Source organism: Euprymna scolopes, chromosome 41 (genome assembly GCF_053919585.1).
Source record: "Euprymna scolopes isolate OS-2025 chromosome 41, ASM5391958v1, whole genome shotgun sequence".
Lineage (NCBI taxonomy): Eukaryota > Metazoa > Mollusca > Cephalopoda > Sepiida > Sepiolidae > Euprymna > Euprymna scolopes.
Window position 1 is genome coordinate 72256076 of NC_136522.1, and position 25067 is coordinate 72281142.

General features: G+C 35.7%; 1 protein-coding gene and 1 pseudogene across 1 annotated transcript in view; both read right to left on the reverse strand.

The window, feature by feature from the left end:
* The window catches only part of LOC145266621 (uncharacterized), a 71929-nt gene extending 60900 nt beyond the window's left edge, over nucleotides 1-11029 (reverse strand). Inside the window, exons 1-2 of the mRNA XM_080122527.1 lie at nucleotides 10846-11029; nucleotides 4697-4818 (exon numbers count right to left, since the gene is read on the reverse strand). Of these exons, the coding sequence (XP_079978653.1) occupies nucleotides 4697-4814 (118 nt within the window). The 5' untranslated portion in view covers nucleotides 4815-4818; nucleotides 10846-11029. The remainder of the gene's footprint in view (nucleotides 1-4696; nucleotides 4819-10845) is intronic.
* A 9046-nt stretch (nucleotides 11030-20075) lies between these two features.
* LOC145266812 (U2 spliceosomal RNA) lies at nucleotides 20076-20208 on the reverse strand (annotated as a pseudogene).
* Between the last annotated feature and the right edge of the window lie 4859 nt (nucleotides 20209-25067).

Below are 25067 nucleotides of genomic sequence, written 5' to 3' on the forward strand. Positions count from 1 at the left end.
TAAATAAAATTATTATAACCAAACATTTTAATGACAGAAACAAATATTAAATAACTGACTTGTTGTTCGGATATTTGCGACCAAGAATTATTTTTATGTACAGTTTTTTTTTTTTTTTTAAATCTTTCTTTGTGCGTTTTTTTCAATTAAATTATAAACTTTATTTGAACTTTCAACAAACTTTTACAGACATAAAAATAGACTTTACAGATATTTTATAATAATTTTTAAAAAATATATTTGACGAAAAGTTTTTTTTTTATCATTTCATTGTTGAATAAAATTTCAAAGTAATAAATGGTGAAAAAAATATCTCGAAAAGAAAAGATACCTCGTCTTTTTTTTGTTTTGTTTTAAATAAAACTTTAATTTTAAAATTTCGATGTTTGAAAAACAGTCCATAATATATATTTCATTATAAAAGTTCTATTTTTGTTTGATAAAAAGAATAAAACAGTTAATAAATAAAAACAAAAAACAAAAAAAAACAACAGTCCATTAAGAAGTTCAAATAAAGACTGTTTGAATAAAACTTATAAAAAAAGGTTCATTCTATACGGTTTGGGCCATTTCTTTTTTGTGCGTTTTTAATACAATTCAATATTTATTTACAGTGCGATGTATGTCGGTGGTCAGTGAAGGAGAAATCCTTTTAGGCCGAGGCAATTTTTTATGCATAATAAAATCACAAGTATAAACAATCGAGATTTAAAAAATATATTATTTTATTCACATATCTTTTTATAACTTTTATTTTTATAAAGATGAAATGTAGTATCACAAGATAGAAATCTTTTTATAATTTTTATTTTTATTTAAAAAAAACCCCACTCAGAAAGACACCCATTTATTTAAATATCTTTTATTTAAAAAAAAAAAATCTTGCTCGCGAATATTCGTAAAAATTTAATATTTCAAAATATTATTTGAAAAATATATTAATTGTCGCTGAAGTTAATATTTTAAAGAATAATTAAATAAATATTGAATTGTCTTAAAAACGCACACAGAACCTCTCACCCCCACAAAACATGGTACATAAAAATCAATCTTGGTCGCAAAAATCCGAAACAGAAAGAGACACCCGTTTATTTAAATATCTTTTATTTAAATACGTTCGTTTTGTTACTTATTTAAAAAAAAAAAAAAAATGTTTTGTAAATATATACTTTTTCTTTTAAATCTTCAAAGGTTTTGTAAATATATTAAAAAAAAAAATGCTGGTGAATATTCGAGCATGTTTGCTATTTGACGTGTTTAAAAACAACCGACGCCATGTGCTTGTGCCAATGTCAAGGTCGAATCACCGGTGTTAGTTGAAATGTGCGCCTGGCACCGCCAGGCGGCGTCGTCTGCTACGGGGTATCTATTCTTTACTTGGTCCGACAAATTAAGTGCAAGTAAGTTTAGCGTCCGAAATTTTCAGTTTCTAATATTTTGTAATAATATAGTTCATTCTTTTTTTTTTTTTTTTTTATTATTATTATTATTATTATTATTATTATTATTATTATTATTATTAGTAGTAGTAGTAGTAGTAGTTTTATTAAAGTTCTGTATATATATTTAAAAAAAAAAAAGCACTCAGAAAGACACCCATTTACTTTAATATATTTTGTTAAATTTACGTTCGTTTTGTTACTTCTACAAAACTTTTTGTGTAAATAGAAAAAAGTTGTTTTTTTTTTACCCTTAAAAGTTTTGTAAATATTTAATATTAAAGAAAATATTTTGTTAATATATATTTTTTCTTTTAAATCTTAAAAAGTTTTCGTGATTCGAACATGTCTGCTATTTGACGTGTTTACACACAACCAACAGCAATGTCAAGGTCGAACAACCGGTGTCACTTGAAATGTGCGACTATCTTTGTCTTCTGCTCCGGGGTATCTAATCTTTACTTCATCCTTAAATAGAAAAAGGGAATTGAATGATTAAGCTAGAAGGACCTACATAAATAATCCATTCCTAATATAATACCAACCTTTAATTATTACAATTTAAATTCATAAAATATTTAGCAAACAAAATGATTGAAATAAGCAAGGGAGACAATTCAGTATATTTTTACTGTCAGAATTATGTCCCCTACACCGAATTTGAAACAAGCATAATGAAAACAAAGAAATCTCTCTTTTATTAAGAAAAAAAGGTAATCTCCAAAAATACCGTTAGGGCTTACAACATGGCCGCCAGAAGAGTCAACAAAAAACTGCGAATAAAATATATAAAACTCGTAATTTCTGTTTTTAAAGTGGGTTGTCAATTTTCTTTATGAAATATACTTCCAAAATAAACTATTACAGTCGTTTAAAACATAATAGAAGTATTATTTTTTATTTTTTAAAAACAATGTTTACAAAATGTCTACGCACGTGCTTTGTTTTTAAAAAATAAAAAATAATACTTCTATTATGTTTTAAACGACTGTAATAGTTTTTTTTGGAAGTATATTTCATAAAGAAAATTGACAACCCACTTTAAAAACAGAAATTACGAGTTTTATATATTTTATTCGCAGTTTTTTGTTGACTCTTCTGGCGGCCATGTTGTAAGCCCTAACGGTATTTTTGGAGATTACCTATAAATATTTAGTCATTATGATTGATTACGTTAATGGTAAACATATTTTTAGCTTATACGAAAATAAAACGTACACATGATTTATGAAATTAAAGTTAGTTTCGTATTAAAACCCAGATACACCCATTGTAGATTTAACCATTATTAACATAATTTTAGATAATAAATATTAGTTATTTTGGAATAATAGATCAATAAAAAATATTATAGAAGATGATATTTTAGTGTTGATTAAAACAATAGGGAAACGTGATATTAATACGAAAATAAGGCATGAATAGCTTTATTATTAGATCAAACATGGATCAAATATCATAACACAAATATTTTTCACATTTTTTTTATTTATGTGATTATGTCCAATTCATTATTCTTTTTTTTTTTTTTTAAGTTAAAATGTTCCTATTTTTTTATGAGTCTGTGCAAAAAATATCAAAATTTGCATAATGATTATATGTTTGTTTCTGCACTACGAAACAGACGCTGCCGAACACTGTACGTTCTGACATATTGAAATAAATAAATGATAAAATGAATAACATGTTCGAATTCAGAATAAACCTGCTTTAGCATCAAATTATATGTGCTCTGTAGTTAAATATGACATACATCGAGCTTCATACATACAAAGATTGGTATAAATAAAGGGTGAAATATGATTAAAAAAAAAAGGTTTTTTTTTCCATTACACACACACACACACACATACACGCATACACATACACACGCGCATACACATACATACACACACATACACACACACACACACACACACACACACACACACACACACACACACACACACAAGATGCCTTAAATAAGTTTGTAGATTTTTTTACATAGGCATTTAAAATTGTTGCCGACTCTTGAAAATTCAGTATATTACTGCTATATATCTTATGAGATGACTGACCAATTTTTATGATTTCAGGTTCAAATGAACAGCTACAGCAAGACTTGGAATACACCTTACTAAAGCCTGATTGTGACAGTTGGTGAATTTCAGAAATGCAATCTGAACATGAGGACAACGATATGCAATAAAATTCTGTTTTAAACTTGAAAAAACACCACAGAAATGTGTCGAATGCTGTAGACTGCTTTTACACCATCTTGCATGAATTGAGCATCAGTTTTTGAGTGGCATAAGAGATTCAAGGAAAACAGGAAGTCTGTGAAGGATGATGAGAGGTGTGGGAGGAGTAAGGAAGTCAGAACATGAGATTTGATTGGTCAAATAAAGAATTTCATGGATAAGGACTGTCGCGTGTCTATAGAGACAATAAGTGTAAAGTTTGATGTCAGTGTGGGAACTGTACACACAATTATTTGCGAGGAACTGAAGATGCAGAAGATTTGTGCAAAGTTTGTCTCAAGCGTGCAGTCCACAAATTCATCCTTGTCACAAACTATTGGACCAAGACGGGCATCAAGACAGTTCCTCACCCTCCATATAGTCCAGACCTTGCCCCCTGTGACTTTTGGTTATTCCCTAAGCTCAAGGAAAACTTTAGAGGCTATCGTGATAAAACAATTGAGAAGATGAAAGAGGATGGGACACAAGAGGTCCTTCTAGAAGTTGTTGGAATGCTACAACAAGTGCATTACAGACGAAGGAGATTACTTCAGATCGTTATTTTCATGGCAAGTGCTCGACTGAGCTTCAATCTATGGTATCCCCTCGCCAAACTTTCATGAAAAACACTCGTCTATCCAAAACCACTATCAATAATTTTCCACACTATTTATCTATCCCTAAACCTAAATGTAGATTCCATGAACAAAGCTTCTTTCTTAGAACTGCACGCGTATGGAATTGTCTTCCGTTTTCCTGCTTTCCAGCTGACTACAATATGGTTGTCTTCAAGTCCAACGTAAACAAGTTCTTGATGAACCGTTCCCCTAAGTGATCCAATTTACAAAATTCCCACAACTTATGTTTACTACGCTATAATCACATTGACGAATGTATACCCATTAACCCTTATCCTCGAGTGGCTCTCGTCCTTGATAAGTGGTGATTCCTGTGTAAAAAAAAAGAAAAAAAAAAAGAAAGAAAGAAAGAAAGAAAGAGAGAAAGAGAGAGAGAGAGAAAACGTGACGTACTACATACCCGTAACAAATCCTGAACGGAGCTCATCATAGTCTGGAAAAAACTGGACAATTCTGACCCGTTTCGTGAGGCAAAGATGTCGGATTTGGTCTTCGATCTCCGTTACTGATTCGGGCATTTTCCTAAAAAGCAAATCCGGGATAAGGATTAAAAAAAAAAAAAATGATTTTTGATTTTTTTTTTTTAAATTTGATCAAGAAAAATCTCTATTATTATATAAAATGAACTTTATCTGTCAGTTCCTTCCCTATATACTCCAAAACGGTTGGGCCAATGTTTTATGAAATTTCACACAAATTGCTTATTGCTTAAAACAATATACTTACAAAAATCGATTTGTCGACCTAATGTGTTTGGTGGTGTTCTTAGATAGATTTTTTACTGGAATGCCTTTGATAAGTATTTATCATCGATAATGGAAATAATCTGATGAAAAAAGGAACAGACGGTTTTAACCAAAGTTAACACTTTACACAGCCTAACATCACAAGTGCATTTGAGAAGTTTTATTATCACACAAGCCGAAAGGCCCGACACATAAAATCAACAGTAGTTTTTTTTTTATATGACAGGGGCGCGTTCGAAATGTTTCTGTTTAGAGCACAATTGAAGCATGATACTTGATTTTTGTATTTTAAACTTTAATTCAAGACATTATATATAAAAAATAAGTTTATAAAATGAACAGTAGGTTCTCTACAGTGCAATGTAGACTACAATGTATTGTAGACTAAGTCACTGCGAGATGGTATATGAAGCTTTCTCCTGGTACACCACATTGAGTCCCCTAACTAGAGCAAGAAACCAATCGGTTTGATTGGGGGGAAAAAAAAAAAAAAAAAAATGAGCGATTTTACTGATTTCGATGACAATAAAAATATGGGGAGTGTGAAATATTCATTGATCATCATTCGATCCCGGGTAACGTCGGGTCTCCCTGCTAGTAAATAAATAGATAAATCAACAAATAACAAGAAAAAAGAAATGGATCTCATTGTTTAGATTGATTTGATGTGGCCTTGCAGATGTCGGTCAGTCTGTCTGTACAGTTGAACTCCGGGATACGTTTTTTTTTTCAGGTTACGATGTGAAATATAATGTGTTTTCCGACCCCTAGTTACGGCATTTGCCCCACCTTACGGTATTATTTATAATGGTATTTGATTATATACATGTGTATTATATACTGTACTGGTTGGTTGGTTGTTTTGTTTTACGGCATATCAACCCTTTTCAGGTTATTTAATACCGAATCTGGTGATTTTGAAGAACGGTTTTTTAATATAGTATATTTGTTGTTTTCAAGTCGGTTTCTATTTAACCCATAGTTGGGACCCTAACAGGTGCTACCACTCCGGGTCAGAGTGGACCTGGGAGCAATGGCAATTAAAAGGTGGCTCCACACTCCCTAAGGCTTGCAAGCTGGGGCCTCACCATCGGATATAGTTAAAGGTCATATCCAGGACCGTATACTGTACTGTATTTTGTTACTAATGTTTAATATGTACTGTATAAGATGTTGCTTATACCCAGCCATACGGCGATTTTACCTTACGATCCCAACCCCGGAACGGATTAATGCCGTATCCCAGGGTTCTACTGTATGTTGAATATCAGGACAGAAAAACTCAAGTGCAATGATGATGATGATGGTGACAACGACGACGACGTTCTACATCTAGTCTGTTTACGTTAAGCAGGGGTGATGGTGCCCTCCCCCCAAAGTAAACAGAATTTTTGTGAAATGTTAAACGGTATTCTACTCGGTAAATGTCGGCGCGTTACTTATGGAAAAACGGTTAATTAAACTGCAGAAGCACCTGTTAAACTGCACAAGTTCTATAATTGAATACCCCCTTCCCCCAAAAAAGAACGAAAAATGTAAAAATATGTTTTTGTAAACCGCCCGTGAAAACATAATTTTTTTTAGATCAATTAAAAAGCATTAAAAAGTACGTAACACACACACACACACACACACACACACACACACACACACACACACACACACACACACACACACACGCACAAGAATTACACATTTTTTTAATTACTTTCTTGTTATTTCAAATGTACGCTCAAAATTCTTCCGCAATGTGATAAGTCACTTCACTATGCGCGATGTGATAAGTCACTTCACTATAAGAAAACACTACTGAAGGCTGTGAAATGGTGCAAATTAGTCCCAGGGTCCAGGGTTTCATACCATGCGAACGGTAAATTTGTGATGGGTTTGATGATCACATTTGTTGTCAGCGATCTCAAATACCTCTAAAAAACAAATTAGAATGGACGGTGTTCTGCTGTAGCATAATGTAATATTGTGCCTTTTTTATTATTAAAAAAGGCACAACGTTTTTGTTTCATTAAAAATTTAGGTGCTTCTTCAGACACAGTCGACAGATCGATTTTTTAAAGAATAGTTCGTTTTAAGCAAAAACAATATTGCGTACTTAATTGTCATGTCGAAAATAGTAATATATCAAAGAATTACGAAAAATCATTGAGTAGAAAGTTTTTTATAGTAAAAAGTAATTTTTACGGAAAATTGGGTAAAATCGCATTTTTCTTAGACGTTATAAAGTAGACAATAAGAAGTTCACACACAGGGGACATAACTCCAAAAGGAATATTTTAGATTACTTGTGTTATAGCTCCAATACTTGTTGCCTAGCGATAGACTTTTTTCTTTTTTCTTTTTCTTCTTTTTTTTACTTAAAACAATATATGTCTGGTATTCTGCATAACCACTTGTTCAGCATCCCTTACCTAAACTGAAACTCTTTAAAAAAAGAAAATGACAGTACAATAAAAAATTACGCTAAAAGCAGGCCCAAACTCAAACAAAAACAACCTGCCTTCTCCCTTGAGGCTTGCATTTATGAACATCTGTGGGCTTAGAAGTAATTTAAATGATGTCGAAGCATTTCTCCTAACAAACATCCCGGATATCTTAGCACTAAGTGAGACTAACCTACACTTCTCCATCCCCTCTAACTACTTTAACATGCCTGGATATCTCCCACTCTACCGTAAGGACTCTGACAGACATGTGCACGGGCTTGGAGTATATATTCGGAACACCCTCCCCTTGACTAGAGAAACAAAACTAGAATCTGACAATCAAGCCTTTATGTGCTTTAGACTTAACATGCAACACAACATTAGCTACTTTTATTTTCTCTACCTCTCCCCTTCGACCCAGGACTGTACCCTAATAAACAAAGTCTCTGAGAGCATAAATGCAGCACTTTCCCTCTACACTAGTGCACAAGTGCATGCGTTTGGTTACTTCAATATCCACCACAGTAACTGGCTTGGATTTTCTAATCACACAGACACAGCTGGTATGACTGCATATAACTTCTCTATATCTCATTCCCTATCACAGATGGTTACGTTTCCAACCAGTTTTCCAGACCAGCAAGAACAACACGCATCACTTCTAAATCTGTTTCTGACCACGGTTCCTGATGACTGTGTAACTAATGCCCACAGCCCACTTGGGAACGCCGATCATGCAGTAGTAATGGTGTAAATAGCCCTAAACTTTAGAGCCAAAACTGAAGAGTCATTGCTCAAAACAACGAGATATTATAAAAAGGCTGACTGGGAAGCCATCAGGGATCTCATCAGGAATGCCCCATGGCAAAATATCTTTTCACTTCCTGCTGAACAGTGCGCAAATGAGACCATTGAATGATTCAAAACAGCAATTGAAGCACATGTTCCCACACAGAAATTTTATAGCAAGCCCCACTCTCCCCAATGGTTTACTTCTACTTGTGCAGCCGCCATCGCGCAAAGGCAGCATGCGTACCACAGATTTAACCGACATAAGTCCAGTTCAAACAAGCAGAAGTATATAGAAGCCAGAAGTAACTGTAAGAAAGAAATAGCAACAGCTAAGAGAGAATTTACTGAAACCACAAAAAAACGCATCAAAGCACAGAAATTAAGGACCCACGACTTCTGGAAAATCTACAACAGTGTAGTAAATAACGGGCAATCAACAATTCCCCCAACTATCCAACAATCATGAGGTTGTTTGCTCTGCAACTGAGAAGGCTAATCTGCTTGCCAGTCGGTTTGCCTCCAACTCCACACTGGACCCTGCCAACCACCCTCTCCCTGACTTTCCTTTGCGGACAGACGCCACACTAGACGATCTGAAAATCACCCCTTCTCAGGTGCATGCTATCATAAGAAATCTTGACACTGCCAAAGCATGTGGACCTGATCTCATCCCGGCTGTGCTATTAAAAGATGCTGCACCGAAGTAGCTCCAGTTCTCTTCAAACTTTAGAACAAATGCCTTATTGAATCTTGCTTTCCTGCCTGCTGGAAAACTGCTTCTGTAATACCAGTTTTCAAGAATTCTGGCGAAAGAACTGACCCAGTAAATTATCGCCCCATTAGCCACCTCCCACTTTTTGCCAAAATATTTGAGACAATAATTAACCAAGCTCTAGTCCATCACCTTACAGATGCTAAACTTCTGACTGACCAACAATATGGATTTAGACAAGCCCATTCAACAGCAGACATCCTAACTGTAATCTCAGAACGTATATACCAGTCACTTCACTGGACAAAGCGAGGAGGGTAGAGCGGTAGCTCTAGATATATCTAAGGCTTTTGACAGGGTATGGCATGAAGATCTTCTCAGGAAAATTAGATCATACGGTATCACTGATAGAATACTTAACATAATTAAATCTTTCTTAGATAAGAGAAAAATCCAGGTTGTCCTCGATAGTCGTACATCTAAACAATATGATATAAATGCAGGAGTGCCTCAGGGGTCTATCCTGGGACCTCTGTTATTCCTAATATTCATAAATGACCTCCCTGACAAAATTGCCTGTGAGATGGGTATATATGCTGACGACACCACACTCTATAACAGACACAACAGGAAAACAAATGAACACATATCTAAAGAAATGGCAGAAGCACTAGAGGATGACCTCCGATCTGTAGAGGAATGGGGACATAAATGGATGGTCACATTCAATGCTGCCAAGACAAAACTCGCTTCCTTCAATAATTACAAGAAACCTTCTCTACCACCAATAGCAATGGCCAATGACTCTTTATCTGAAAGTATATCCTTTAAACTCCTCGGCCTAACGCTCTCAGGAAACATGAGTTGGAACAATTACATCGAGAGTATCGCCAGGCCCACTGCGAAGAAGGTAGGTTCTCTCTACCGTGCTAGAAAGATACTAACGCCCTAAAGTATCCTATACCTCTATAAGGCAACCATTCGCCCATGTATGGAGCATTGTTGTCATATTTGGGCTGGTGCATCTGCTACTAGTCTCTCGCTCCTAGACAAGGTTCAAAAGAGAGTCACCAATCTGATAGGTCCTGAACTGTCATCTAAGCTTCAGCCTCTGTCCTATCGATGAAATGTTGCATCCCTTTGCCTGTTCTACAAGTATTTTAACGGTGAATGCTCTGATGAACTGCAAGCACTTGTGCCCCCTCGACGTAAATACCCCTGACAAGCAGCTAAACCCCACCCCTTCACAGTAGAGATCCCTATATGTAAGAGAGCCTTCTACTCCAGTAGTTTCTTCCCCATGACAGCTAAACTTTGGAATTCCCTGCCAGGTTCCTGCTTCTCCAACTGTACTGACATGCAGAAGTTCAAGTGCAACGTGAACCGACATTTTGCTGCCCAACTCCCTACACAGTACCCCTGATGCCCATGTCCCTGATAGGAGCCCCCTACAACAAAGTGGCAATATGCCTTGTTTGGGGTGAAAATGTAATAAAAAAAAATAAAAAAAAATAATAATAATAATAACACTAGCAGTTTTTCTACTCTACAAATTTTCGTAATTTTTAAATATATTACTATTTTTGACATGACAAGTAAGTACGTCATATTGTTTTTGCTTAAAACAATATAATTTAAAAAAAATCGATTTGTCAACTATAACTTAACAAGCGCCAAAGTTTATTTATTTAATTTAAGAATAAACAAAGAAAATAAGATTTGTCGGTAATTATGCAAAATATGAACCCTGCTGAAACAACATTATTTAGAAACCCATTCTTAACGTGTGGAGGGAAGAGTGTGTACTGTACTTTCACCTAACAATTTAATAAATAAAAATTAACGTAAAAATTGAATTTACCTTGAAAATCCTTTCTAACAAATAGCACGGTCCGTAAACTGCACAAGTACCAAATCGCCTTCTCTTAAAAATAAATAAATAAATAAATAAAATTTTGTAAACAAAAAAATTGTAATTCTTTCAAGAACTTTTTTTTCTTCAGCGAAAAAAAAAAAAAAAATCGTTTACAAATCCTGGCGTCTTTGTTGCTAAGCAACAAATACTGCGCATGTCCAGAACGGATTTTGAAACTTGTACGGGTGCACAAACGCACCATAATTTACATCAGTGACGTTAACCTTTAAACGTGTTTTATTCATTTATAAACAAGCAAGCACCTACGGTATTGCCCGGCAATGAATGAGAACTCATGTATTGTTGGCACTTTTGCAGAGCATGGTAAATCTGTACACGCTCACCATGTGCTACCCCCCTCTTCAATGAGATTCTACTTTTTTAAGGCGAATATAAAAAAAAAAACAAAAAAAATTGGCGTCAAGAAATTAAAAAAAATAAATGGCTTGTCGCGTTTTTTTTTTATCACATTTTTAAAGAACGTAATTGTAGATGATTTTTTGTTGTTAAAATTCATCTAGTATATCTTCTGCTGTTTGTTCACAATATACGCCATATGACGTCATTTGCTATGGCGTCATAAGTTATGTTGTTATATATGACGCCATAACAGATATCCTATATATTTAATTTTATTGGGATTCAATTTAAAATGAATAATAATAAAAAAAAAAACAAATAAACATAAAAACAAAAAAACTTATGTATGAAGCCCTAAAAAAAATTGATGGGGGTGGGGTGCCGAGGGTCTTTCTTTTTGTCTACGAAACTTGCAATTACTCTGGCGGACCTGTACGAAAGTGCCCCCCCTCCCAATGCTTTTTTTTTAAAAAAAACTTTTTTCCGACAATCATAGATTGCAGACTTAACTATCATATTAGCAGAAAAAACGGCACTTGTACATTAAAAAATGAAAATATCGGAAAAAGGTTATATTGTACGTATCCGTTTTGAACTGAAGATGAAGATCTCCGGCAAAAATGTCACTTAATTTGATGGAGTATTGGAGTAGTTTTTTTTTTTTTTTTTTTTTTTTTTACAGTGGAAAAACACGTTTTTATGAGATCGCTTTTAAGGCAGATATCTTGGATTTTTTTTTTTTTTTTAAATTTTTGTTTAGAGTTTAGAAACGCCACGGGGAGATAACTCCATGTAAAGCGCCGATACTCCCTCCCCATCTTCAATAACTAGCTTTTCTTCCTAAAAATCGAACCTTTTGCTCGGTATCATAACAAATTGTTTTTTCGCTGTAAAAAAAAAAATACTTGATGAAATTAAGTGAATTTTTTTTTTTTCAGAGAACTTCATTCTATAACGGATACGTACAATTTAAACTTTTTCGATATTTTCATTTTTTAATGTCTTGATTAAACCGTACAAGTATCGAAAAAACTTTGGAAAAATTGTCATATTTGGGCTGGTGCATCTGCTACTAGTGTCTCGCTCCTAGACAAGGTTAAAAAAAGAGTCGCCAATCTGATAGGCCCTGAACTGGCATCTAAGCTTCAGCCTCTGTCCCATCGACGAAACTTTGCATCCCTCTGCCTGTTCTACAAGTATTTTAATGGTGAATGCTCTGATGAACTGCAGACACTTGTGCCCCCACGACGTAGACACCCTCGACAAACCCGACAGGCAGCTAAATCCCACCCCCACACAGTAGAGATCCCTAGATGTAAAAGATCTTTCTACTCCAGTAGTTTCTTCCCCAGAACCGTTAGACTTTGGAATTCCATTTTAGGTTCCTGCTTCCCTAACTGTACTGACATACAAAAGTTCAAGTGTAACGTGAACTGACATCTTGCTGCCCAAATCCCAACATAGTGCCCCAGTAGTTGCTGCCCCTGATAGTAGCCCCCTACACCAAAGTGGCAATGCGCCTTGTTTGGGGTGAAAATGTAATAAATAAAAAAAATATAATGGCTTTTAAGAAGGGGGTTCACTTTCTCGTTATAACGTTCTACTTACTTGCTCCCTGACTTACTATACATCTCTTTACCAGCGTGTCACGTGATTAGTCACGGTGAGATTTCCTTACATTCCCGTGCAACAAATGGCAAAAAAAATTTTTTTTTCATCAATAAATAAATAAATAATAAAAATATATCCTACTGATCCCGCAATATATTTTAAGCGTCTTTATTAGTTTTTTTTTTTTTTATTATTATATATATACGAGAAGTACATGCACGCAGAAAATCTCACGGTCACGTGACACATCGGTAAAGAGATGGACAGAAAGTCAGGGAGCAAGTAAGTAGAACGTTATAACGAAAAAGGAAAAAGTCCCCCCCCCTTTTTTAAAAGTCGTTAAATTTATTTTTATCAAAATTTTTTTGGCTAATATGATTACTAGGTCTGTTATCTATGATAATCATCAGAAAAAAAGTAAAAAAAAAAAAGAAGAAAAATGAATTGGGGGGGGCACTTTCTTACAGGTCCGCCATTACTCTTAGTCACCACAATACCGCATTCACACCGTGGAGTTAATACTACTTAAAGAATATGTACATGTGTGCGTGTAATTAAACCCTTATCCCTGAGTGGCTTCCGGGCCTTGATAAGTGGTGATCACTGTGTAAAAAAAAAAAAAAAAAAAAAAAAATTCAATAAAATATGAAATATGTGAAAAGTTCATTGTGAAAGTAAAAAAAATCTTTAAATTTTTAAAATAAAGTCCGATGAGTACAATGAATAAAAGAGAATGGCAAGATCTAGTAATAAAAAAAAAAGAAGAAGAAAAAAAAAAGAAAAAGAAGAAGAAAAAAAAAAGAAAAAGAAAAAGGAAAAGAAAAAGAAAAGAAAAAGAAAAGAGAGGAGTTAGCGAAAGCTTAAAGACGTTTTGCAGACAGGAGCAGTATAGAAAGACGGTAAAGGATGAACAGGAAGACGTAAGTGGTGCATGTCTCCGCTTGACCCTTCAAGGACAATCTCCTTCGAATCCAAGTCTCTACTGATGATTCGACCTTTGTCTGTACTTCCGACCAGTTCTTATTCAGCTGTAGGTCCAGTCCAGGCCATCGGTCCAACTGAATATGCCTGGAAGTGCAAACTCGTCGCTCCAGGCTCCCAACTGCAGGCAGTCTGACTTACTGCAGTTGATAGAGTTCAAAATAGACTTCGTAGCCTCGTAGGAGATGTCCTTTTCTCCTCCTTACAACCTCTATCTCACAGAAGAGATGTTGCGAGTTTGTCTCTGATGTATCGTTATTTTCATGGAAAGTGTTCAACTGAGCTTCAATCTATGGTCCCCCCTCGCCAAACTTTCACAAGAAACACTCGTCTAGCTGTAAACACTATCAATAATTTCCCCCACTCTTTATCTGTGCCTAAACCTAAACATAGATTCCATGAACAAAGCTTCTTTCTTAGAACTGCACGCCTGTGGAATTGTCTTCCGTTTTCCTGCTTTCCGGCTGACTACAATATGGTTGTGTTCAAGTCTAAGGTAAATAAGTTCTTGATGAGCCGTTCCATATAAGTTATTAAATTTACCAAATTTTCATTACTAATGATTACTATATTGACCAACTTCTACTGTACACTCTTTAACCCTTATCCTTGAGTGGCCTCTGGGCCTTGATAATGTGGTGATGCCTTTGTAAAAAAAAAAAAAAAAAAAAAAAACCCGCCCCTGTGACTTCTTCGTAACAGGCGAGCGCTTTGGTTACTGCTTCGATGTCTGTGCAGCTTGACATGAAGATGGTGACATCATAGTGTGCATTCTGCCAAGGAGAGTAATTCCGCACAAACTGGTCTCATTTCCTCGTCCCTTAATTTGCAATAGACGGATTCCAACGCCAGAATATACAGCAGAGGCAATAGTGAGCAGCCCTGATGCACCGACCAAGAGATGACGAACGGCTCCAAGAGCCTATTTACCAGCATCACTACTTGATTTCGTTATTTTTTTTTTTGCTGCTTGTCTTCTCGTTAGCTCGACCTCATCCTGACCCATCGAGGCGTTGCATAAAGTTTAAATTATGTTTAATAAAGTCCTTATGATATTTTATGCACGTGTTGTGCTATTCTTTCTTTGCATTCGAATCGTTCAAGCTTAAATGAGAGTCATTCATGAATCTTCGACAACGTGTCATTCGAGGGTGCAAATCTGCACCCAACACACTTTAGCTCTTTTTTTTTTAAATTTTTATTCTGTGTTACGAGCAACGTAGAGCGAAGCGCTATTCCAGAGTCAAAGATTCTAACCAGGGGTGATCTTCCCAACTTAGCTTCTCCCAGCCCGTAACATCCTATAAAATATTCTCCAGTTTTGCGTTTTGATTGTTCCGATTAGCTGTAATTTGCAATTAACTTACCAGCTCATCCACCTCTTACTAAGTTTCTGTCTATTACCCTCACCCTCTTTCAGTTTATGTTGCTTATTTTATATAATATCTATTATTCTCACTTCCGTTGTTCTCTTTGATTATTATTTAGGTTTGGTTGGTTGGTTGTTTTTTGTTTTATGGCATATCAACCCTTTTCAGGTTATTTAATGGCCGAATCCAGAAAATTTTTTTAATAGAATATATTTGTTTTTTTTCAAGTCGTTTTCTATTTAACCCATAGTTGGGACCCTTACAAGTACTACCACTCCTGGTCAGAGTGGACCTGGGAGCAATAGCAATTAAAGGGTGGCTCCACACTCCCCAAAGCCTGCAAGCTGGGGCCTCGCCATCGGATATAGTTTAAGGTCATATCCAGGACCAGATTATTATTTGGGATCATCATCATCATCATCATCATCAGCATTTCACTCCATCTTAAGATTTATCAATGAGGCAACCCTCAGGTCCACCCTACCCTAACCCTAACCCTAACACTAACCCTAACCCTCAGGTCCACATTGGAGCGTGCCTCGCTTAGGGGATAGTCTGTGCGGATGTGTGTAGTCTGTTGTTTGGGGTGACTGTGTGTGAATGTTGTTTTCGTGATGGAGATGAATGAATGGCGCTAATGAATCTGCCTTGACAGAGTTCAAAATAGGTTTCGTAGCTTAGTGGGGGGGGGGATGCCCTTTTCTCTTCCCTGCAACATCTTTTCCACAGAAGAGACGTTGCGAGCCTTTCTCTGTTTTATCATTATTTTCATAGCAGATGCTCGTCTGAGCTTCAATCTATGGTTCCCCCTGGCCAAACTCTCACTCGTCTAATCAAAACCACCATCAATAATTTTCCCAACTCTTTATCTGTGCCTAAACCTAAATGCAGATTCCATGAACAAAGCTTCTTTCTTAGAACTGCACGCCTGTGGAACTCTTCTGTTTGCCTGCTTTCCAGCTGACTACAATGTGATAGTGTTCAAGTCCAATGTAAACAAGTTTTTGATGAACCATCCCCCTAAGTAATCCAATTTACAAAAGCTCTACTACTTATGATTACTATGCTATAATTCCATTGACTAATGTATACCTAATAACCCTTATCCTCGAGTGGTCTCCAGGCCTTGATAAGTGGTAACTCCTTTGTAAATAAAAATAAAAAGTTCAGTTAGTTAATGTTTTTTTTTGGGGGGGGGCCTTGTACCACATTTGGTATTTTTTATACGAATAAATATAGCAAAGCTGTAACATATTCAGGATCCTGTGTCACTGTCGATTAGGTCAGCTAGTATGAACTTTGACAAGGGTCGTATTGAGTGCATGTCACGATGACCCAAATCGGCAAAACAGAATAATTCCCAGGGTTGAATCAAGGACATCTGAGGTCAAAACAAAACGAGAGGTCAGATTAGAGGTCAAAGCAGAGGTATGAGTCGAGATGATGAATGACGTCACGTTTTTTTTTTCCCAGGCTGAGGTAAAACAAAGGGGTTTTTAAATGAGTCTGTCTGTGGAAGCCAAATTGGAGAAATCAAATGAGATGAGTCCGCCATAGATTGCATGAGTTGATTGGCCAATAATGTAGAAAGAAAGATTAGATAATCACCAAATGCGAAATGCACCCCCCCAGATCTCTCGATACGTCACCCAAAGATTTGAGTAAGAAGCTAAGATAAATAATTAAATAATGTTTAAGCCAACACTTTTCATAATAAAACCTTTTAAAAACTCAGCAAACGTCTCCTTGTGTCTTTCTATGTAAAGTTTGATTTATCTAGCTAAGTGTAACATAGCGCAGACGCGTGTATACAAGTGCATGCAGATTGACATCACCAGTAGGAAAAAATAAAGGCTTTAAAAAAAAGATCATGTTAGAGATGGGAATAATGTTCGAGATCATGTCAGAGGCAAGGTTAACTTTCGTGATCACGGTCGAAACGTGGGTGACGTCACAGCTGCAATAATAAGGGAGTAAATGCTATTGTACAACAAAAAAAAAGCGAGTTGAAGTCCTTTCCTATTCTTTGTCTCCTTTGCGACTGAGCTTACAACGTGTTGGTTTTGGAAGATTGTTACGTAAGCTGACGAAAACAACAAAGAGGAAAGGCGGCGTTAGTCACCATTGAAAGAGAAGAGGTACGTCACATGCACGCATTTACATAATTAACTAAGAGAACATTAGTTTCTTTCTGCTGTGAATCCATCTGTCCCAAAATAAAACCTTTAAGAAACTCTCGACTAACGTTTCTTTGAGTCCTTTCTGCATGAAAAAAAGCTTCTTTTGCATAACAACAACTAGACGAAACAGTGACGACAAAGGAAAATGGTGACATAAATCAACACTGAAAAGGAAGAGGAAGGACAGCAAATTAAAATACGTTAAACGCATACATCTATATATTAATACCGTAGTACCTTTAACGTACGTACGTATGTCACGCTTTCCAGATTATAAATTATTTGATCGGGAGATCCTATTTATTAAAAACGAGATAGAAGGTGATAACATGCTACAATCATTAAATTAGGATATAAATATGGTAATTTGATGATTATAGTAGGTTATCGCTTTCTATCTCCTTTTTAATAAATAGTAAAATAAGTTCTTATCAATATCCGCCCAGCAGATGGAAGATGGACCACAATGTATGTTCCCCGTAAAGTGTCTGAACTTCCATCTATGGTCCCCCCTCGCCAGACTTTCACGAAAAACACTCGGCTAGCCAGACCACATCAATAATTTTCCACACTCTTTATCTGTGCCTACACCTAAACGTAGATTCCATAAACAGGGCTTCTTTCCTAGAACTGCTCGCCTGTGGAACTCTATTCCGTTTGCCTGCTTTCCAGCTGACTACAATCTGATTGTCTTCAAGTCCAATGTAAACAAGTTCTTATTGAACCGCCCCCTAAGTAATCCAAGTTATAAAATTCCCACTAATGTTTACTACGCTAAAATCACAATAACTAATGTATACCCATTAACCCTTATCCTCGGGTGGCCTCTGGGCCTTGATAAGTGGTGACCCCCCCCCCCTGTAATATATATATATATATGCGCACGTGTGTATCATAACGTCAGTTTTATTTGAAATATACAGTTTCCCCTGTGTTCTCCCATTTAATAAAAATCTCTCGATACAGCTCTTGATGAGTGAGGGTGAAACTGGTCGGTTAATTTCTCACCCCACCCCCATCTCTCTCTCTCTCTCTCTCTCTCTCTCTCTCTCTCTCTCTCTCTCTCTCTCTCTCTCTCTTATTACTTTTAATCAGGGATATTAAAAAATTAGTCTTCATCTCTTAATTGCGATATTAAAATCTTGACACCCTCAAAATCATGAGATATATATATATATATATATATATATATATATATATATATAGAGAGAGAGAGAGAGAGAGAGAGAGAATAAATGACAAAAACTCAACTGAATCAAAGGAATAAATTATAAGATGGTCAACATCATGAATTTTGGAATATAACATGCCTATGCGTGCGTGTGTATGTATGTATATTAGTGATAAAGAGAGATAAAACATAGACATCAACTAATAAAACATTATAAAGTCTTAAAAAATTGACGATACGAAAAGTATTTTTATTTTCCTATAAAACTTTAAAAAAAAAAAATAATTGAGATCCATTTTCCTTTTCATTCGTTTTAATATTTTGTTGCTTTTTTATTTTTTATTTTTTTTGGTATTTTTATTTTATTTTTACCGCAAATCAAATTTCCGCTACTGACGGGTCAAATTCCCCACCCCCACCGCCGGCAACTGGATTTTGAAAGTGACTTCCCGCCTCATCCGCACCATGTTGTTTCGTTTCATTTTTGTATTCTTAAAAAAAAAATTCTATTATTTATTTTTAAAACTTTAGATTTTTTTTTCCATATATACACAAGATGTGATGGGATGGACTTATATAAAGTGTTATTTTATAGAAACGAGACTAATTTTTTTTCTAAACGTGTGTCTGTGTGTTTGTAATGTACCCTGGGCCCCAGGGTCCCTGGGGATTGTTTAGAAAAAGTCTCGTTTCTATAAAAGATAGACGCATGCACACACAGAGACGCACACACAGACGTTTACACACACACACACACACACACACACACACACACACACACACACACACACACACACACACACACACACACAGAGGCACACGCACATACACGGACACACACACACACATTCACGCAAACACACACACGCAAACGCACACACGTAAACGCACACACACAAACGCACACACACAGACACACAGTACTCACAGGCACACACAGACACACACAAAAAACAGACCCACACACACAAACGTACACACACACACACACACACACATACACAGAAATACACACAGTTACTGAAATTGGCGACGGAAGATGTTTTTTTTTTTTTACGTGTGTTTTAAACCAACTCAGTTGTCAACACTGCAATTAGTTAAAAACAATCCACCTCAAGCGATGAACACAAACATGGAGGAGATCGTCAATAAGAAAAAAATGTACACTTTTATATATATATATATATATATATATATATATATATATATATATATATATATATATATATATATATATATATATATATATATATATGAAATTTATTACTGTGAGTCCAGAATGAGTTTACATATTGTTTCAGCTAGGGGAAACTCCTCAAAAAGAAGAGGAAATATCCAACTAGCTTCGTCAGAATTCATAGTCCATCTATGAATTCTGACGAAGCTAGTTGGATATATCCTCCTCTTTTTGAGGATTTTACCCTAGCTGAAACAATATGTACCTATTCACAATGCCTCCCCACGGGACAGAGTTAGACACCGGGGTCGTTTTTTAACGTGGAGAAAAGGTACAAAAATAAAAATTGTCTCAGTCGTGAAGGATTTCTCTTCCACTGAAAGAGAACGAGAAATGGAAGTGCCGCATCTGAAGAACAGATACTACACTTGGATCTTGGCCAAAAGGCCAAGGAGCTGAAACAATATGTAAACTCATTCTGGACTCACAGTAATAAATTTCATATGTATATATATATATATATATATATATATATATATATATATATATATATATATATATATATATATATATATATATTGCTCGAGGTTATATACAGGGTGTTCCACAATGTTTGACCCTATTTCGCAGGCCAATAATTTTGATAATTTTCGTTGGAATGACCTTAAACTTTGACAGCTTGTGTAGAAACGTTTTAAATTTTTGTGTGTAACGTTTGACATTTCGTTCTTTTTAGGTTAAGTTAACTTAAAAAGAAAAGCCATTTTTGCGTGTTAGAGTATGCTCGGACTCAGTCACCGAAGACAGTGCAGCGTGCCTTCTTCACAAATTTTGCAAAGAAGGCACCAACTTCAAAACAATATAGGACTTGGCACCAAAAATCTCAAGAAAAAGGGCTGTTTATGCATACCTAAATCGCCAGGACGACCATCAGCATCAGCAGAGACAGTGGAGCATGTTTGTGAAGCCTTCCTGCGTTGTCCCCAGAAGCGTGTTAGAAGGGCAAGTGTGGAACCCCACATTCCACAAACAACAGTTTCGTGGATTCTGAGGAAACGGTTGCGATTTAAACCTTACAAGCTGCGTCTCGTTCATGCCTTGTGGGAAGGCGATAAGCAAAAAGGTAAAGAATTTTGTGTTGAAAAGCAAGATAAACTCGAAGAAGACGATTTCGATGATCGGCTAGTTTTTAGTGATGAAGCCAAGTTTCACACGAGTGGCAAAATTAATAAATATAATGTTCGCATTTGGGGCAAAGAAAATCCTCATGACACAGTTGAACACGAGAAGAACTCACCAAAAGTTTATATGCTTTGTGTAATATCCAAGAAAAAAGTTTATAGGTCATTTTTCTTTGAAGGAAATGTGAACGTCATAGAACCAACAAATATTTATACTTTTTTTTTTTGTAAATTTAACCAATAAAACTTATAGCCTTCAGCATAAAGTGTATTTAGTTTCATTAAGACCCATCAAGTATTTTTCCGAGATATAGACATTTAGAATGAGGTCAGCCATTTTGGAACACCCTGTAAAATACTTGGCCTTCGGGACAAGATCAAAGTGTAGTATCTGTTCCGGCAGATACTGCAAGCTATGACTAGCTATGACTAGCAAAGACCAGATGTGGGGGCAACCCCGCATGCCTGACCATTAACCAGCTCCCATTTCCCACCTCTCGGGAGCTGGTCCCCTTTTTCCCTTCCCCCTCCCTTCACTCCTCACATTAAAAATCGGCCTTGTGCCTAATTTGCTCGGTGGGGGAGCAAATAAATACCATCTGTTCCGGCAGATACTGCAAGCTATGACTAGCTATGACTAGCAAAGACCAGATGTGGGGGTAACCCCACATACCTGACCATTAACCAGCTCCCATTTCCCACCTCTCGGGAGCTGGTCCCCCTTTTTCCCTTCCCCCTCCCTTCACTCCTCACATTAAAAATCGGCCTTGTGCCTAATTTGCTCGGTGGGGGAGCAAATAAATACCATCTGTTCCGGCAGATGCTGCAAGCTATGACTAGCTATGACTAGCTATGACTAGCAAAGACCAGATGTGGGGGTAACCCCTCATGCCTGACCATTAACTAGCTCCCATTTCCCACCTCTCGGGAGCTGGTCCCCTTTTTCCCTTCCCCCTCCCTTCACTCCTCACATTAAAAATCGGCCTTGTGCCTAATTTGCTCGGTGGGGGAGCAAATAAATACCATCTGTTCCCGCAGATACTGCAAGCTATGACTAGCTATGACTAGCTATGACTCGCAAAGACCAGATGTGGGGGCAACCCCACATGCCTGACCATTAACCAGCTCCCATTTCCCACCTCTCGGGAGCTGGTCCCCTTTTTCCCTTCCCCCTCCCTTCACTCCTCACATTAAAAATTGGCCTTGTGCCTAATTTGCTCGGTGGGGGAGCAAATAAATACCATCTGTTCCGGCAGATTCTGCTAGCAAAGACCAGATGTGGGGGCAACCCCACATACCTGACCTTAAACCAGCTCCAATTTCCCACCTCTCGGGAGCTGGTCCCCTTTTTCCCTTTCCCCTCCCTTCACTCCTCACATTAAAAATTGGCCTTGTGCCTAATTTGCTCGGTGGGGGAGCAAATAAATACCATCTGTTCTTCAGATGCTGCACTTCAATTTGTTGTTCTCTGTCAGTGGAGGAGAAATCCTTCACGACTGAGACAATTTTTATTTTTGTTCCTTTTTTTCCACGTTAAAAAACGACCCTGGTGTCTAACTCTGTCCCGTGGGGAGGCATTGTAAATAGGAACATTTTCATATTACAATTTCTATCTCCCCCTCCCTCCCTCCCTCCCTCCCTCCCTCCCTCCCCCTCTCTCTCTCTCTCTCTCTCTCTCTCTCTCTCTCTCTCTCTCTCTATCTATCTATCTATCTCCAACCGTTTCTTTATTTTCATTTCTTTCCCTTCCATTCTTTTACCGTCTTTCTCCGTAACTCTGTATCTTTTACCTAGCCCATTCCTCTCTTTCGTTTTACTGTGATAAAAAAAAAAAATCGGATACTTGAACAATTTTTATTTTTCAAATGTAATACTGCATTTTCATATTTATTGTTTTGGGGGCAAGGCCTTTAGAACAAAACAGTAATATTCTTGCTTACAGATAATTTCGTTCTCTCCACCCTCTTTCTCTTAAAATTATATGTGAAAAAAAAAAGTGATTTTCAGATACAAAACTGCTTCAGCCATTCCTTGCATGGACTTCATATAACCCCACTTCTAAAAATATATATGGAATAAAGGGATTTTAAATTGTAAACTGCTTCAACCATTTTGTTATACCCTCATTTCCTAATATATATATATATATATATATATATATATATATATATATATATATATATATATATACTTGTTTATTGTTATATAAACATGGTCACATCCTGCTGCTACAAATAGCCACTTGTTTCAATCAAGCAACAGATATCATCAGGCAGCGACTTGACTATTCAAAAGTTCAATGAATAAGGTTATTCATTGAACTTTTGAATAGTCAAGTCGCTGCCTGATGATATCTGTTGTTTGATTGAAACAAGTGGCTATTTGTAGCAGCAGGATGTGACCATGTTTATATAACAATAAACAAGTATTATCAGCTCTTTTTATTGAGCACTATCTAACAACCTCGTTGAATTCATTAGTCCATTACTTTTGAATAAAAAAACCCGAGTATATATATATATATATATATATATATATATATTAAATAAAGTGATTTTTTAAATAGTAAACTGCTTCAGTCATTTCCGGGACTGACTCAATAAACGCCCCCCTCCCATCTTTTACTAAAATATATATGAAATAAAGTGATTGTTAGATCGTAAACTGTATCAGCCATTTCCAGGGCTAACATCATATAATTCCCCCCCACCCCCAAAAAAAAAAAATATATATATAAAATAAAGCGATTTTTTGGATTGTAAACTGCTTTAACAATTTCTGGAACTGTCTCCATACATACATCTGCCCCTCCTAAAAACATATATAAAATAAAGTGAATTTCAGATCGTAAACTGCTTCCGCTATTTGTGAGACTGACTCCATATACCCCACTCCAAAAAATACATATTAAATAAAATAAATTTTAGATCATAAACTTTTTCAGCCATTTCTAGGACTTAAACCGTACAACCTAAAATAGATATTGAATAAAATAATTTTTAGATCATAAACTGCTTCAAATATTTCTGGAAATGAATCCATAATACGCCCCTTCTAAAATGAAATAATATAACTGCTGTTACTTTCGCGATTGACTCCATATACGTAAACTTTTTCAGCCATTTCTAAGACTTAAACCGTACAACCTAAAATAGATATTGAATAAAATAATTTTTAGATCATAAACTGCTTCAAATATTTCTGGAAATGAATCCATAATACGCCCCTTCTAAAATGAAATAATATAACTGCTGTTACTTTCGCGATTGACTCCATATACGTAAACTTTTTCAGCCATTTCTAAGACTTAAACCGTACAACCTAAAATAGATATGAAATAATAATAATAATAATAATAATAATAATAATAATAATAATAATAATAAAAAAAAAAAAAAAAAAAAAAAAATATGTATAAAATAAAGTGATTTTTTAGATTGTAAACTGCTTTAACAATAAAATAATTTTTAGATAAACTGTTTCAAATATTTCTGGAAATGAATCCATAATACGGCCCTTCTAAACTGAAATAATATAATTTCTTATCGTAAACTGCTGTTACTTTTGCGATTGACTCCATATACGCCCCTCATAAAATATATATGAAATTAATTGGAGAATTTTAGATCATAAACTGACTCTATATACCCCCTCCTAAAAAAATATATGGCTCATTTCATGTCAAATCAACAAGGGGTTAAACCATGTCTTACACGGATTTTTTTTTCAAATTTGCTTATAGATCTCCATGAAAGGAATCGAATGGCACCTCTCACACATCTCAAGGTCAAGGAGTTCCTGAGATATGACCTTGACCTTTTTTTTACAAAAATATGAATTTTTATAAAAAAAAGTGACCAAATTTAAAAAACGATATCTCTGTTATTTATCGGCCTTAAAAGTTCATTCATGTATCATTCTAAAGTACTTGGATGCATCTACAATTTTTCTGGGGATATTTTTTTTTTTTTGAAGGTCAGATTTAAAAAAATTTGACCATGACCTTTACCTGAATTATCTAACAAAAAAAAAAAAAACCCAAAAAAACGTTATTCTAAATTCTTTTTAAATTTTGTCAAAAGATTTTTCTATCTTACGACAGTATATACTCCAAATTTCATGATGGGCATTCCACTA